The following is a 14,663-nucleotide window of genomic DNA, read 5'->3' on the forward strand; positions in this document are numbered from 1 at the left end:
TCCGAAGAAATTTCCCTGTCCTTTGTTACAAAAGTACTCTTGACAGAGAGATGTAGCTAGTGGTTAAATACAGTCGCTGTAGGAAGATCCAAGAGAATATAAAAATTGCAACGACACAATAAGCGCTCACATATATGACGACAAGGTGCTATGTTAAAATGGAGAAAAATATCCATGAGGAGTTTCACAAGATTTTGATTTTGTAAAGGCCATTTATGGGGAGTCATATGTGTGGGTTCCCGTTACTTTTCATGCAGAATGGCAGTAATACCAAGTTTCCAGAGGTTTTCATTGTTTCTGTTTTCCTCGAGTCCCTGACTTTCCCTCTGTCAAAGTCAGGTCCGTTGCATCCTTCACGGTCAAGTCCAGTTAGGTCCAATGAATTTTCTTAGGTAGATACATGAAAAATGAAGTCCTCAAGGTCAGATATTGCCACTTCATGCCCCCGCCCCATCCTCTTTCAAACTTCATGAAAGACTTGTTGGTGCTTCTCTGAGGAACTGGATCCAATTTATGTCGCCAACAGAGACCTCAGACTGCACATACCCCGGAAGCTACAGTTATTTTCTTACTATAAACATATTATGAAATAAGTGATTCAAGAAGGTGACCTAACTGTCAAGGAACGTTGGATAGTAGGAGGAAAATATTTCTTTACAAATGCAAACATGACTATAGTCGTCCTGAACCTGCATTCAAGTTGGTTATTGGTAACGATACGTCATATTTTGAGTGAATCATATCAAACAATAAATGTTGGGTTATGGAATAACGTCTCTATTACAAAAATAAACAAAAATAAGTGTAATTTGTTTACAACGTAAACACTATAATATTTACACAGGTAAGTTTGTTACAGCCAAAATATAAAATCTATCAAGAAACAGGCCTCTCTCAGAAAGTTTCATGTTGGTAAGTAAAGATACCTAGTTTGTCTGATGAAATGAAGTATAACAATAGATAAATAAATCGCCGTTATACGGCCTGTAAACGTCAGTTTAACTGAAACTGACATTTATTCTCTCTTTTTTTTTTTTTTTTTTACTCAACCTCACTTATATCATGTCACAACATATCAAATTGTTACACAATATAAAATTTCTTGATATTAAAAATAAATTTTTCATCTTTTTTTTTGTAATTTCAAAAAAATCATCACGAAAACCAACTGGCCACGAAGAATCCCCCCTTAATTAAAGCTCCGGGTTTTAAGTCGTTAGAAGCAAAAAAAAAAAAAAAAGTGTTCAACCACTCTAGTAGGGGAAAATATTCAATTCAGTCGTCATGAAGTTTTCAGCAACCACCACGAAGAGATTTTTCAGGAGTGTCCGGCAATCATCTCCGAGTAATTGTAATAAAATTGTATGGACAACTCTAATTTAACTCCCGTGCTCTTGAAAGAGCAAAGCAGCCTTGCAGTAATGCCGTTGATATACAGTAAAACCTTAAAGGATACTGTCCTACTAATATAAACGATTCTTAACACTATTATAAAATTTGTAGCTTCAGTGACACAAGCCACACCCATCGGATGGCATAACTGTTAAATGCTTCAACACAAACAACTTGCTATTCATGACAATTAACACCCATCCAAAAAAATTTGGCAACAATTTGAAACATGATAGACGTGGCATTGTGCTGAATTACACTATAACTGTACAAGACATTTTGTTACTTACAAAGTTCAAATACATCGATTATCTTACTGACTTCGTACATGATTTATGTAATTAACCGTAAATTCCATATGTTGCAGCCATGGCGACAACGATGGTGGGAAGCTTCTTCAGCACTTGCGCTAGCGTACGGCGACTCAAGCTTGCTAGTACGATGGATAGGCTTCAGAATTTTGACGAGGCTGCTGGGGGGAAAGACAAAACCAACATATGCTTATTAATATTTAAAACCGGGAATGACCTGGAAAATCTTATACAGATATAACTGAAAAAAAAAAAGGTCTATAGCTTAAGATCTATCTGCTTTATGATAACTGTTCTGGTACGTGATGCTGCTGCGTTCACAATGAAAAGTCAAAACAATGGCGAGATATCCTCAGTCACGAACTATGGGTGATATCTACAAAACTCCTTACAGATAGTTATGTCAAATGGGCGTAACAAAAGGCTGATAAGAGTTAGCAATCCAGAAGGCCTCAAGATGGAATGACAATATGTGGGTAAATGAACAGGCAAAATGTTTTGGCGTCTCGTGACTGAGTGGCGAAAACGCATAAAGAAAAAAACTGGGCCGAATCGTATTTAATGATCCTGAAGGCTTTCCGTCATTGTTTTGTTTTTGTTGCTTCTTTTCACTGTGAACACAACTCTACAATGATGCAAAATATGTCGAAATGCTATGATCATGGTGATGCATTCTTTGAATAAGTGATAAAAAGCAGTGAGAGATACCTACATTTCCTTGACTTTGAGAGCGATAAATGAAAATGAGGAAACGAAAGGGAGTGGGAACAGGAAAAAATATAAGGAACGATGCGGAAAGGAAGAAAGAAAATGAAAAACGAACCAATAGAAATCAGCGATAAGTGAGCACGAGTGTCTATCGAAGTAACTGTGCACGCTAAGTAGCACAGATACAACCTAAACTGAACAACGGAAATGAAGTAAAATGAGTTCAAAAAAGCATCGGCGAGAATCACCAAGAATTTGAAATGATTAATATAGCGATTTCCAAAGAGAAAGGAAATGAAAGAATCTCATAACGGAAACTAGGAGAAAACATAAAATGAAGACAGACGAGGATATAAATGAAATAAAGAGGAAGAGAACGAACAGAGAACAGTAAAAATGAGGTATTAAAGATACAAAAGCAGGATAAACAGGAACAGCAGAAGAAAATAAAGAGGGGATAAAGATAAAAAAATATAAAGGTGGCGAAGAATAACTACGAGTCTGATGTCTAACGAAGAGTTAGAGAAATGTAAAAGTAACTTCTGGAAAGTGAAATAAAATCAGGAAGGTTTGTTTCCGAATTAACCCGCAGCTTCGAAACAGATGATAATTATCTGCTGCATTGCTAAATCTTGATTCTTCCAATCTTGCATAAAATACAATCGTCACGTTACAAAGTAAGTAAATATGATGACTTATGATTTAAATCCTTAATTACGAACTGATATTACAATTCTTATTCATTATTACTTTTGGTCTTATTTAAATTAATTAAGCAATGTTATATCATTAACAATTTACAACCAACTAACAGTTAGTTGGTCGTAACTTATCTAGATTCACTCTCACAGCAATAATTTAATTTAGTTCATGGGTATTGCTGCTGCACTTTACGCTGATTAATCGCCACAGGATGTTAATCCTGATTAATACTTGTTGAAACTGTTGTCGTTAAAATTACAATTAATCAAAAGTTAAAACTTGCTTTCACTTCACCTGGTCATTGCTAATCAGTTTCTTGTTAATTAGTTACTGTTGCTGATGAAATTCTCCGGAATGAATTTCGACTGAGAGCAGAATGCCTATATAGCATCAATTAAGCGGTGGTGTTTAAATTTTATATACCACCCCGAGAATTAGAGCAGCAACGTCAAACGCCATGGGTAGGTCAACGGCGCCAGTTACGCAACGCTTAGCTGCCAGCACTGCTCGTTCCTGGCCCCGAGAGCTGATCTTACCCTTTCATTACAGCATCAGGACTAAATGACAGAATCAGACTATACTTTCCTTTCTACAACCCATATTCACCCTGTTAACTATTCTAAAAATGACATTTACTCGAATTATGAACTGGCTCGTGGAAAAGCGAGTAGTAACAAGCGTGCGTTTCATCGGTCACGCCATCTTTCTCTTTTATAGTTGCAGTCTGTCGATGCAAAGGAAGAAAATAAATAAATAAATAAATAAATAAATGCACCACAGCTCAGTTTTTCTTGTTTGACGTCTTATATTGCAATAACTCAGAATTCACTGAAACTGACACACGGTAACATCTAAGGCTATATGCAGTATTCGATATGAAGAAAATAATAAACTGAACATTCGAGAGAGAACAGATCAGGTGTCGAAGCAATGTGTCCATCAGTCAAAAGCTGCACCGTCTCCTTGCAAACTACAAAGCCAAACGAACTAAGAACTGTTAGTGGTTGTTTGTGCTCAAGACCAAGGGGGGCAGTGAGTTAGCTCGAAGGCGAACCGACAAAAAATGACGATGACTGAAGACTGACCCCTTTGATGACCCAGGATGACCTGACCCCATGGACTGTTGAAGGCGTTCTCACAGTTCGGGTTTACGCGGATGCCAAGCCAAGGTCATGGGGTCACTTACCCACATCCTTGAACCTTTTGGAAATAGGCAAGAAAGGCGATTTTGAAAAGAGGTCGAATAATAAAAACAATGACACACCAGCGTATATAGTATATGTGTATATGTATACTATATATGTATGCACCTATGAATACACACGCAGATATAAATAAATAAAAAATAAATACATATATATAGTATATATATTATATATATACGTTCCCAGTTCAGCCAAAAAACCTGAAAGATGTTTTAAAACCCACGACTAAAATAGTGGTCAATACCAAACATTTTTTACCAAATATTATTTAATTACATATTCACTTTATGCACTGAAAATGAAACTGAGCCAAGAGCACCAGTAACGTACCATGAAATAAAGGCGCATAAAAGAACAACTGTCAATAAATCTGTGACAAAGGAAAAACTATGTAAAAGTGTCATACTCCTATGTATGCGTGTATCACTTTTTCACAAGTACTTGTATTTGTGTAGACGAGCGTGTGCATGCGTATATATGTTCCAGAAGAAAGGACCCTTAAGGAGACCGCCTTTTGGCAACAAAGAAAGCCCCGTCAACGAGACCCATAGTCCACCCCATGACGACATAATCAGGGCAGCCGCTACACAAACGGAGAGGAGCTTTGCAATCGAACTCTTAGCCGCGACAGGGTCAAGGTTACCTTCAGTGAGGGTGGACCAAGGGGTGGACAGTGAAGGCAGGGGAGGAACGCGGGAAAGTAAAGGGTTGTTGACCAGGCACGAAGAGTGGCTGAAGGAGGAGGTAGCGAAGGGAGGGAAAACGGGAGGGCGCCAAAATAAGGGAGCCAGTAAGGTTAGAGGGGAAACAGAATCTGGCGGACAGAATGAGTAAACGGAATCTTAACAAGAAAGATCTGACGTTCAATTAACTGTGGAAAACATAAATGGGTGGTAAGGGAAATGTGAATGGACATTTGGAATTGACGAAGAAAGTTACTGGGGATGAAAGTGTTATTGGGAGTCACCTGTATCAACTACAGCCTAAGTGGGTGGGCTGAATCTTCCACTAGATTAAACGGAATTTCATCGATTTCCAGTCTCGCCTTCCGCCACGCAGAAGGAATCGTGATGATTCCGTGCGTGATTCGTGATTCTCCGCAGGAGGAAAGCGAGGTGACGGCTAAAGGGGGACGGATGGGAGGTGTGGGTACGAAAAAGGAACGAGAATGGAGGGATGAAAGCGAGAAGTGAGAGACAGGGGTGAATAAAGGAAAGAAGAAAAGGAGGCAGAAGAGTGGAAATATGAAAGTAAAGGAGGAAGAGGGAGAAGAGGATGAACTAAAGGGGGATACGTGATTAAAAGATAATTAGATGGAAAAAGGGAGAATTTAATGACATGGATGAGAGAGAGAGAGAGAGAGAGAGAGAGAGAGAGAGAGAGAGAGAGATGAACTCTGTGACAGATAGTCTCCCTGCAGTGACAGCTCGAGTCATAAGAGCTCATAACATCCAAAGGAACGGCAAAGAGAAAAATCTTCGATTTTGTCTTCGCGTCTGTATGTAAGTAAACAAGACTACTTTGGGTACTTTGGATTCGTATCTAATTTGATTTTGTTTTGTTTAAATGAAATATAAGATTTGATAAATTTCAAGTCATACGAAACCTCCCCAAAACCATGACAGTTCGGTTTACTTTTGATATAGTTCTGAAGGATTTTAACAAAAATATTCTATATAATTCTGCCTATGTTTCAGACTTGCAGCATCTTCCATTATACTGGGTACGCATTACGAAGAACTACAACAACAACAACCCTAATAATATTAATAATAATTTATTCAACTAGTCATCTTCCGTCTTCGTATTGTGCTTTCTTTTACCTAGAAGTTGACTGGTCCTTGTTTGCTCGATTTCCAAATGAAAATATCAATAGAACATTTTTGCAAATTTTCTGACAATAACCGGAGTGGGTGGATGGAATTTAAGGCCGTTATTTAATGATTTTACCTAAGTGTCTGAGCTAACTGTCCTTAATGGTGAAAATAAAGTTCTAAAATGAATAAAAAAATAAATTCTTTACTAAAAAAAATGCATTCTATTGATTTATTTCACGACGCAGCTCTCTTTCCGGAAAAGAGGTGAAAACACAAGGTTACGAAACAGTACACCAGAATATTTCGGCCGAGTCTGCAACTTCTGCAAGACCTTTTCTCCTCTCTCTGTGTTGGTTACGTAATGCGTCTCCATGGGAGAGGGGAACAAAATGACTTCAATAAAGTTCTCTCTCTCTCTCTCTCTCACATTGGATTCACCTTTTCTCCCTTTTATGTTTACAGGACAATCCTCTACCCCGACTCGGCCGGCGACGTTCAGCCCTAGACCAGAGATCTTTATTATTTATTTAATAACCACTACAAATTGAACATAAGAGCATAAACTCCCGCAATACAGAATACACCCCACCAGAATGTTTGAAGAAAGGGGCCGATGAATTTAATCAATAGGATTAACAACTAAAGATCGGGAAGAAATGACAAGTGAGAGAGACATCAGTTTCATAATGAAAGCAACGACTGCAATGAAATTTGGGTCATGAAAGTGACAGGTAGACTGCAGATGAAAGTGAAGAATGTAAATGAACACCTATGGTGGAATGTGAGTGAGTGTGTCACTAGGTATGAGTATATAATGTAGTCCTATGCATTATTCTTGAAAAAAAATCCATGTTAATCATGGTGTACTAATGAAAGGTTACCGGTGAACTGAAAAATGAATAATGCAATTGAATAAAGCGTAACCTAATATATATTTAAAAATAAACGTGAACTTAAAACTGAATAAGATTCTTAAAAATAATAATGGAATTAAATCAATGCAATTTAATACAAAATACATATTTTCATGCAGACATACCTTATAATTAAAATGAGATATTTCAAAGTATCATAACAGGTATTATTTAAAATTATATCGGAAAAGATATTACAGAGATTTATACCTCTAGATTTGACAAATACTTAAAAACTAAAGAATTTAAACCATACATTAAAAAATATAGTAGAAATAGATTAAATACATAAAACCTAAATTCGTAATTCAGTGCAGTAGTAACATACTCAAAAATGCACAATGATGAAATACATGCAGCTTTACGTGTTTAAGGAAAAATTACGTGTCACAGAAAGCCATGGTTTTATTATATTACATATGGTCGTTTATCACATAATTTTAAATATTATATAGACATATGTATACTTACATACAATATAAATTATATATATATGTATGTATATATATGTATATATATATGTATATATATATATATATATATATATATATATATATATATATATATATATATATATATATATATATATATATATATATATATATATATATATAATATATATAACATGCAAAACGGCAAAATATTATATACAGTGTCTGATTCATTAGTAACCAACAGCAAGATCTTTAGAGGACACCTCAGCTTCCTTTGTTTTCCCTTCTTCTAAGGATGACACGTCGAAGGGATCTTAACTCCTGTGCAGGAAAGTCCCCTTTGTTTACAATCAATGTTAGGACCTCCCCTTTTAACGACGTCATGAAATTGTGGAAGGTCCCCATCACTGCCTAATCATAAGTTGTAGATTCGGTGAGATCACGATTACGTCACTCATCTCTACCCAGGACTGGCCAATGACGTTGCCTGGATAGTCATAAAGCGGATTATGCTTCCACAGATTAAAGGGAGAGTTATTCGACGATGTTGCGTAACGATAAACGATGTCACAGTTACTGTAGCCCACCGGTAACCGGCTACGTATATTTGATAATAAAAAGCTAATACTTGGTGTTAGTATAATTGGTAATCAAATGAAAACTACAAAAATGATAGCAAATAACGAAACTAACTTTTACTAACATTCAGAAAAAAACTAGATAAAATAAATACTACCATTCACTACATTAAACATATCACTCCACGCAAAACTAAAGGCGTTTCACAACTTTCGAAAGAAACCTACTAAGAAACGAAAGCTAAGAAAAAACGATCTACATCTAGCTATCACTCGAAAACCAAAGCAGAAATGAACGAAAGGGAAATACCAGGGCTACTTAACAAAACCAACAAAAATCCACATAATGTGCTGATGTCTACCATGACTAGGAAACAGTAATTAATCAGTGCTGCAGAAAAGAATACTCAAAACAGGAAGAAAACGGAAAATGCGGGTCAGAAACGGTGTCATATCAACCTCTGGCATAATTGAGGAGGTAATGCATACGGTGTTAAAACAGTGATGAAAAAATGTGGTAAAAAAGTAAGAAACAATACACGAACAAACAGTGCCACGCGTCACGCTAGTGAAAAGAGTTTTGGGGGACGGGAGAATACGTATTCCTTGCAGAAACTTTGAGGTCTACCGAAAAATAGACTTTTCCCGTCGAATACGAGTAGGGCAAAAATCAACAGAAGTTTAAAGCTTCTAATAACGGAGCATGATAGGCAGACGTTTCAATTATATTTCTCAAGTTTATAGTTTAACAAAGCCTAGAAACAGTTAATGAATGGAATATCTACAATACACAGTCGGCATATATGCATCAGTTATATATATATATATATATATATATATATATATATATATATATATATATATATATATATATATATATATATATATATATATATACTGTATATATATATATAATATATATATATATATATATATATATATATATATATACATATATACTGTATATATATATATATATATATATATATATATATATATATATATATATATATATATATATATATATATATATATATATATATATATATATTATTGTTGCACTGCATTCCACAGATTTCACGCAACTCGGCAAAAATATTTACAGGCAGTTGATGTTATTTCAAAACCCAGCGAGAGAACACACGATTTAGAAGAGGGAAGTTGGGTTGGGCGGGGAAGCTGGAAGGAGCTATTCCGGCGAGAGATGCGTTCAGAAACACGCGAGAGATGCGTTCAGAAACACACAACACAAAAAACGAAGACGAAGGCAAAGAGGATGTGGAAGGACACGCTGACGCACGCGCAAACCAAACCATTACCTTCATGGAGGGGGTGGTCATCACAGTCCGAAATATCGGGGTCGTGACCGGACGGTTTTCCTGGGGCTTCGAGTGGGATGATTCTGTAATCTGATTGGTGGAAGTACTTCAGTCAACCAATGAACTTTCTCTTTGATTTTCTTCAGTGATGGAGATATTTAAGGAGTGCCAGACACTTACACAGTAATGAATTTCCATACAATAACGCGTCATATTGTAAAACAGCCTGTATGTGTATATATATATATATATATATATATATATATATATATATATATATATATATATATATATATATATATATATGTGTGTGTGTGTGTGTGTGTGTGTATTTATATTTATACATATATATACATATATATATATATATGTATGTATGTATGAGTGCATAAATTTATATACATATAAGTATATATAATGGAACTCTAGAAGTATCTAAATTAGTGAACTGTTCCAAGACCCAAATGAATAAAGAAAAAAAGAAGAAAAAGAAGAAAATAAATACATACCTTCAGACCATCATATACTTTCAAATTGTATCTTCTTACATATGTTCGCTTAAATAAGATGAATGGTTTATTCTAGAAACAAAATATAAATAAAAAGTTAAAAAACAGTTTCAGAATTCCACTGAAATTAATCCAAACAAAAAGGGTAGGTACAGAGAGACTTTTCAAAAGTATATCTGCTCTGAGGTAACCAAGTGCTTGGTGAGGCAGATTCTCGGCGTGTTCACTGAAGGCGACTTCCCTTGTTTTTGATATTTTTACCAACCATTTGGAAAGCATTACCCTGAAAGCAGTAGTCTCAGAAGCATGGGTTGGAAGCACGCAGGGTCTTTTCCGAAAATAGGTGAATTGTATGTTGGGTACATGTTTCACTGATATATTTCTGGCGCCCGTAGCAAGAGAACTTAACGTTTCAGTTTTATCTCAACAAAGTATCAAGAATATTGGTTTGTGCAGGGATTCAAGTTCTAAAGATGTTGAATTTACATAAATAATAATAATTATTACATTAACACAGACTTCAACTACTGTGTTACAGGACGCCAACAAGATCAATCACTCTGGAAAATGTACATTGGAATTAGCACAGATCAGCAATTGAATACTTATGTACTTACAGTATATCATATAGAGTATGTATGTATGTATGTATGTGTATATATATACATATATATATGTATATGTATATATATAATATATATATATGTGTATGAATATATATATATTATATATATATATATATATATATATATATATATATATATATATATATATATATAAATATATATATATATATATATATATATATATATATATATATATATATATATATATGATATATATATATATATACAGTATATATATATATATATATATATATATATATATATATATATATATATATACACACATATATATATGCAACCATTTCAGATATCTTCGGATATTTGCTCTGCCTCCCTCTCACATCCCTTACATCCTGAATGTCTCAAGGTCAGACGGGACGCTGACAGAAGAAGGGAGCAAGAAGGCCCTACACCAGGAAAGGGACAACAGATGCCAGGAGGCACAGAAAGAGGCGGCAGGCGGAAAAGTCGGGTGTTATTAGACCTGAAAGACACTCACCAAGATCTTGTTACTGCTGGAGTACCTTCCCTCTGTGCCTATGCCTTCGAGAGAGATCACATTCATTGGTTAGTCAGGAAAAGTTGAACAAAAGGAAAGGGTGTGATGGGTGTCTTTGAGAAGGGGTGGGGGCAAATTTTCATTAGCTCTTTTTGTCTTTCTAAAATTTATAACTTTTATTTCCATAGGCCACGATGATGCAGATGCACCGAATTGAAAATTATCCTGACAATGTTTTCTTTTTAATTATAATTTTTACTCATAACTACTGGTAGGATTCTTGTATTTTGACAACTGATATTTGCATAAACTATAAAACTCAAGCACTGAGGAAAATATTTTTTCATATTATTCTACCATTTTCATATGACGTAAGAAATATTCATAAACACTCAAAATATTTCTCCACATCCTCATCGAAATGAAACATACAGCAGTTACATCTGAAGTTATATCAATTGCTTAGTACCACTACATTATCGTGGACTATCAAATGCAATCTTGATCAGAGATGCTGCAATTAGAATATGCAGACCAAAGACACCCAAATAAAGAATAGTAACTGGGGAGACCAAATAAAAGGCTCGAGGGATACATTTCTAACTCGTCCATGCGTAAACCTAATTCCAATTCAAGGTAGAACTATATAGTAGCTCCGCGGCGGCGACTGCCTTCTAACTTAACCTTTTCTACAGATTTTTGGTTGCTAATTGTGAATTTACCTTTAATTTTTGGCGCTCTAGTATAATTAACCTGTAATTAACCCCTGAAGTCCATCCAACAAGGGGTTTCCATAAGGGATCTTCACAAGACAGAGCACGGGTAAGTCTGTTTCGAACGGTTCATATCCCGTCCGGCAAGTGCAATAACTTGTTAGCGTATGGGTACCCAACCAACCCCCCGGGCCAGTACTAAACACGGCGAAGGGGCATTCCATTTGGCCGACAACAAACAGATGCACCGCCAGTATCAGAACCCCTAAAAGTGTTGAAAAAACCAATTGTAAAGGTAAAAACAGGTGCGGAGCTAATATATAGAATTACCCAATTCAACTAATGAGAACCTTAAAACCTGCATTCGCAACTACTCAAGCCAGCGGTACTGAAATGATGAATACAAGCCACGTTTCCCCTTTCAAAATAACTTTGCTATCAATGTAAATGAAAAATTGGAAAATTGAGAATAACTGATAGAAGTAAACAGCTCAAACATTAAACCTGTTAAGAAATAAGGATTAAATGTAAAGCACCCTAATTAAACCGATGCTTGTTACATTACCAAAAGAAAACATTATCAAAACACCCAATACTAAATATAAACACAAACACAGCTCACAACGGCAATTAGTTCGTAATAAATAAATGAAAATAAGCACAATTATCAGAACATAATTGAAAAAGCGTCAAAACATAATGGATAACATTCCAATACGACAGCCGCGTACAAGCGTCACCATTATGCAAGGGCTTAAAAAGGGCTGGGGCCAGCCAGCGCAATGACGTTCATTTCCCGTGACTGAAAAGGCGAGGACATTGACATGAATGAAGAACGTCGGTTATCTTATCACTGCTCCACGAATATCTGGTTCTTAAACCTCTCGGCTGGGAAAGCAGTGCATTGGGTGTAACCCTAATGTGAATTCAATATTCATTAGTGACCAAATTACGAGTATTTTTTTTGCAAACATATCTTTTGTGTAAATATGTAAATGTACACTGTATACAATCTAGAATTAGAGACAGATTCATGAAACGTTTAACGCATATATACACCACACCTACGCACACACACATTTATGTGTATATATCTATATATATATTTATATATAATATACAATCCTACACACCCACAGACGCAGTGTTTATAAATTGTTTACCTAACATATCACGGAGTTGTTTTAATAACCAGTAAATAACAATTGTGAAATAATTAAGATTAAGATAACTACTGCAGCTAAACTTACTCCAACTAGCTGCTTCTGGAAAAAAAAAAAAATATAACGAATCTCTTCCTTAGGACCGTGTTGCATTCAGACCATTCCTGCCAACCGCGTAGCGCAAGTGAAGCTTCCCTCCCCACAAATGATACGAGATTGCAACACGAGAGGCAGTCGCTTTATTTCTCGGCTTTCGTCTCTCTTTTGAAACGCCGAGACAATTAACGTGTTCCCCAAAAATCTCATAAATTTCGACTGTTGAAGATGCCAGACTGCCATCACATAAGGGAACAAACCTATTAAATTATCTAAGTTTTATGTGTTGGGTCAAGCTCCAATGATTGGTTCTCGGGTCTAGAATATCAGAATATACAGTATGTGTGTGTGTGTGTGTGTGTGTGTTTCTGTGTGTACACACTTGAATACTCTCAATCTTACTACATAAGTGTTATGGTTGTTTTTCATTCATGTTTAAAAGAAGGCATCGTGCTTACCCCATATGAAAAATGGGAAAAAGCACGTGAAACGAAGAAGATATATCTGTAAGTTAAGCTGACAGTCAAGTAACTGCTGACAAAATATTTGCCCGAGATTTCATGCACATACATAGATCTATACTTGTACATAATACACGCAAGTATGCATGCATATGTATGCACACTTCTCTGCATATCCAGACGTTAACAGTAAGTTAACTTTAAATAGAAATTAACTTCAAACAAAATGGTTGAAACTTCACATCCTATTAAATCAATAAAAATACTTATTACCTGATTGTCATCAATTCTTATATCTGGAAAAAAATAATTTTATATATTTCTCAATCATTAATAAGGGAATTTTTCTTTTAAAAACACTCTAGAGAATAATGGATACACCCTGAAATAAAAAAAATAAAAAACCTTTAAATGAATTTCCTATGGGCGGCAGTAAATTTCGTCAAAGAAATTAGAATTAAAGTTTTATCAAAAGACTTTTAACAGAGGAAACCAAAGGGAGGCCATTTTCATTCGTTCTTTGTCGTTGACAATAACCTACATACGCGACTATTTTCAACTAGTAAGCGAAATACATTTATTCGAAATGAATCTGCTGCAAAATTCTGAAAATTGTAAACGAATAAGACTTTACCTCGTTTCTAGGCTGAAATTATCCATGAAATAAAAAAAAATAATAGAACGAAGTAAAATAACTTAATAAAATGAACACACACACACACACACACACACACACACACACACACACACGTAGGAAAGCCAGTTCCAATCTCTAAATTTATGAAAAGATGCTAAGAAAACGATGTAACACGTGTTGGAAAGGGAGGATGGATGGGCGGGAGGAAGATTCAACTTGTAGAAGTCTTCGCATGCATAACTGTCGGATTCAGTTTTCGAGCATAGCATACTGTATATGAGTGCGTAATCAACGTAAGATCTGAGGCGGTTTCAAGCAATGAAAATAATCTGACGGGAAAAATAATTCGACTTGCAAGCATTAAAATTCTGAGCGTAACTGAAGGAATGGATCATAAAATTAGGTTTCAAGCATCAAAAAACTGAAGGAATTGCTGATGCAATTTTGTAAACATACAATTTCAGGCACACTTATAACATTCTAAGATGGAGGAATATTAAAAAGTTAATATCAGGCACAAAATATCACGACCTAGCAAACTGAGGCATATTAGAAAACCAGACTTAATTTCAGGCATAA

At 35.4% G+C, this 14,663-nt stretch overlaps 1 protein-coding gene across 7 annotated transcripts in view; it reads right to left on the reverse strand.

The window, feature by feature from the left end:
• Positions 1-799: 799 nt before the first annotated feature.
• LOC136853038 (aquaporin-9-like) overlaps positions 800-14,663 on the reverse strand; it is a 133,476-nt gene continuing 119,612 nt past the window's right edge. For 2 of the 7 annotated variants that reach the window (XR_010857307.1, XM_067128277.1), the window contains exon 6: positions 1,026-1,861. Coding sequence is in view for 4 of the 7 variants with exons in the window: in XM_067128277.1 (XP_066984378.1) it covers positions 1,845-1,861 (17 nt within the window). In the remaining 3 variants the exon portion in view is untranslated. Of the gene's footprint in view, positions 1,865-4,198; positions 4,314-9,380; positions 9,471-11,014; positions 11,059-14,663 lie in introns of all 7 variants that reach the window. The other 5 variants (XR_010857305.1, XR_010857306.1, XM_067128240.1 and 2 more) reach the window with 5 other exon arrangements.

Source organism: Macrobrachium rosenbergii, chromosome 3 (genome assembly GCF_040412425.1).
Source record: "Macrobrachium rosenbergii isolate ZJJX-2024 chromosome 3, ASM4041242v1, whole genome shotgun sequence".
In the NCBI taxonomy this organism is placed as follows: Eukaryota; Metazoa; Arthropoda; class Malacostraca; order Decapoda; family Palaemonidae; genus Macrobrachium; species Macrobrachium rosenbergii.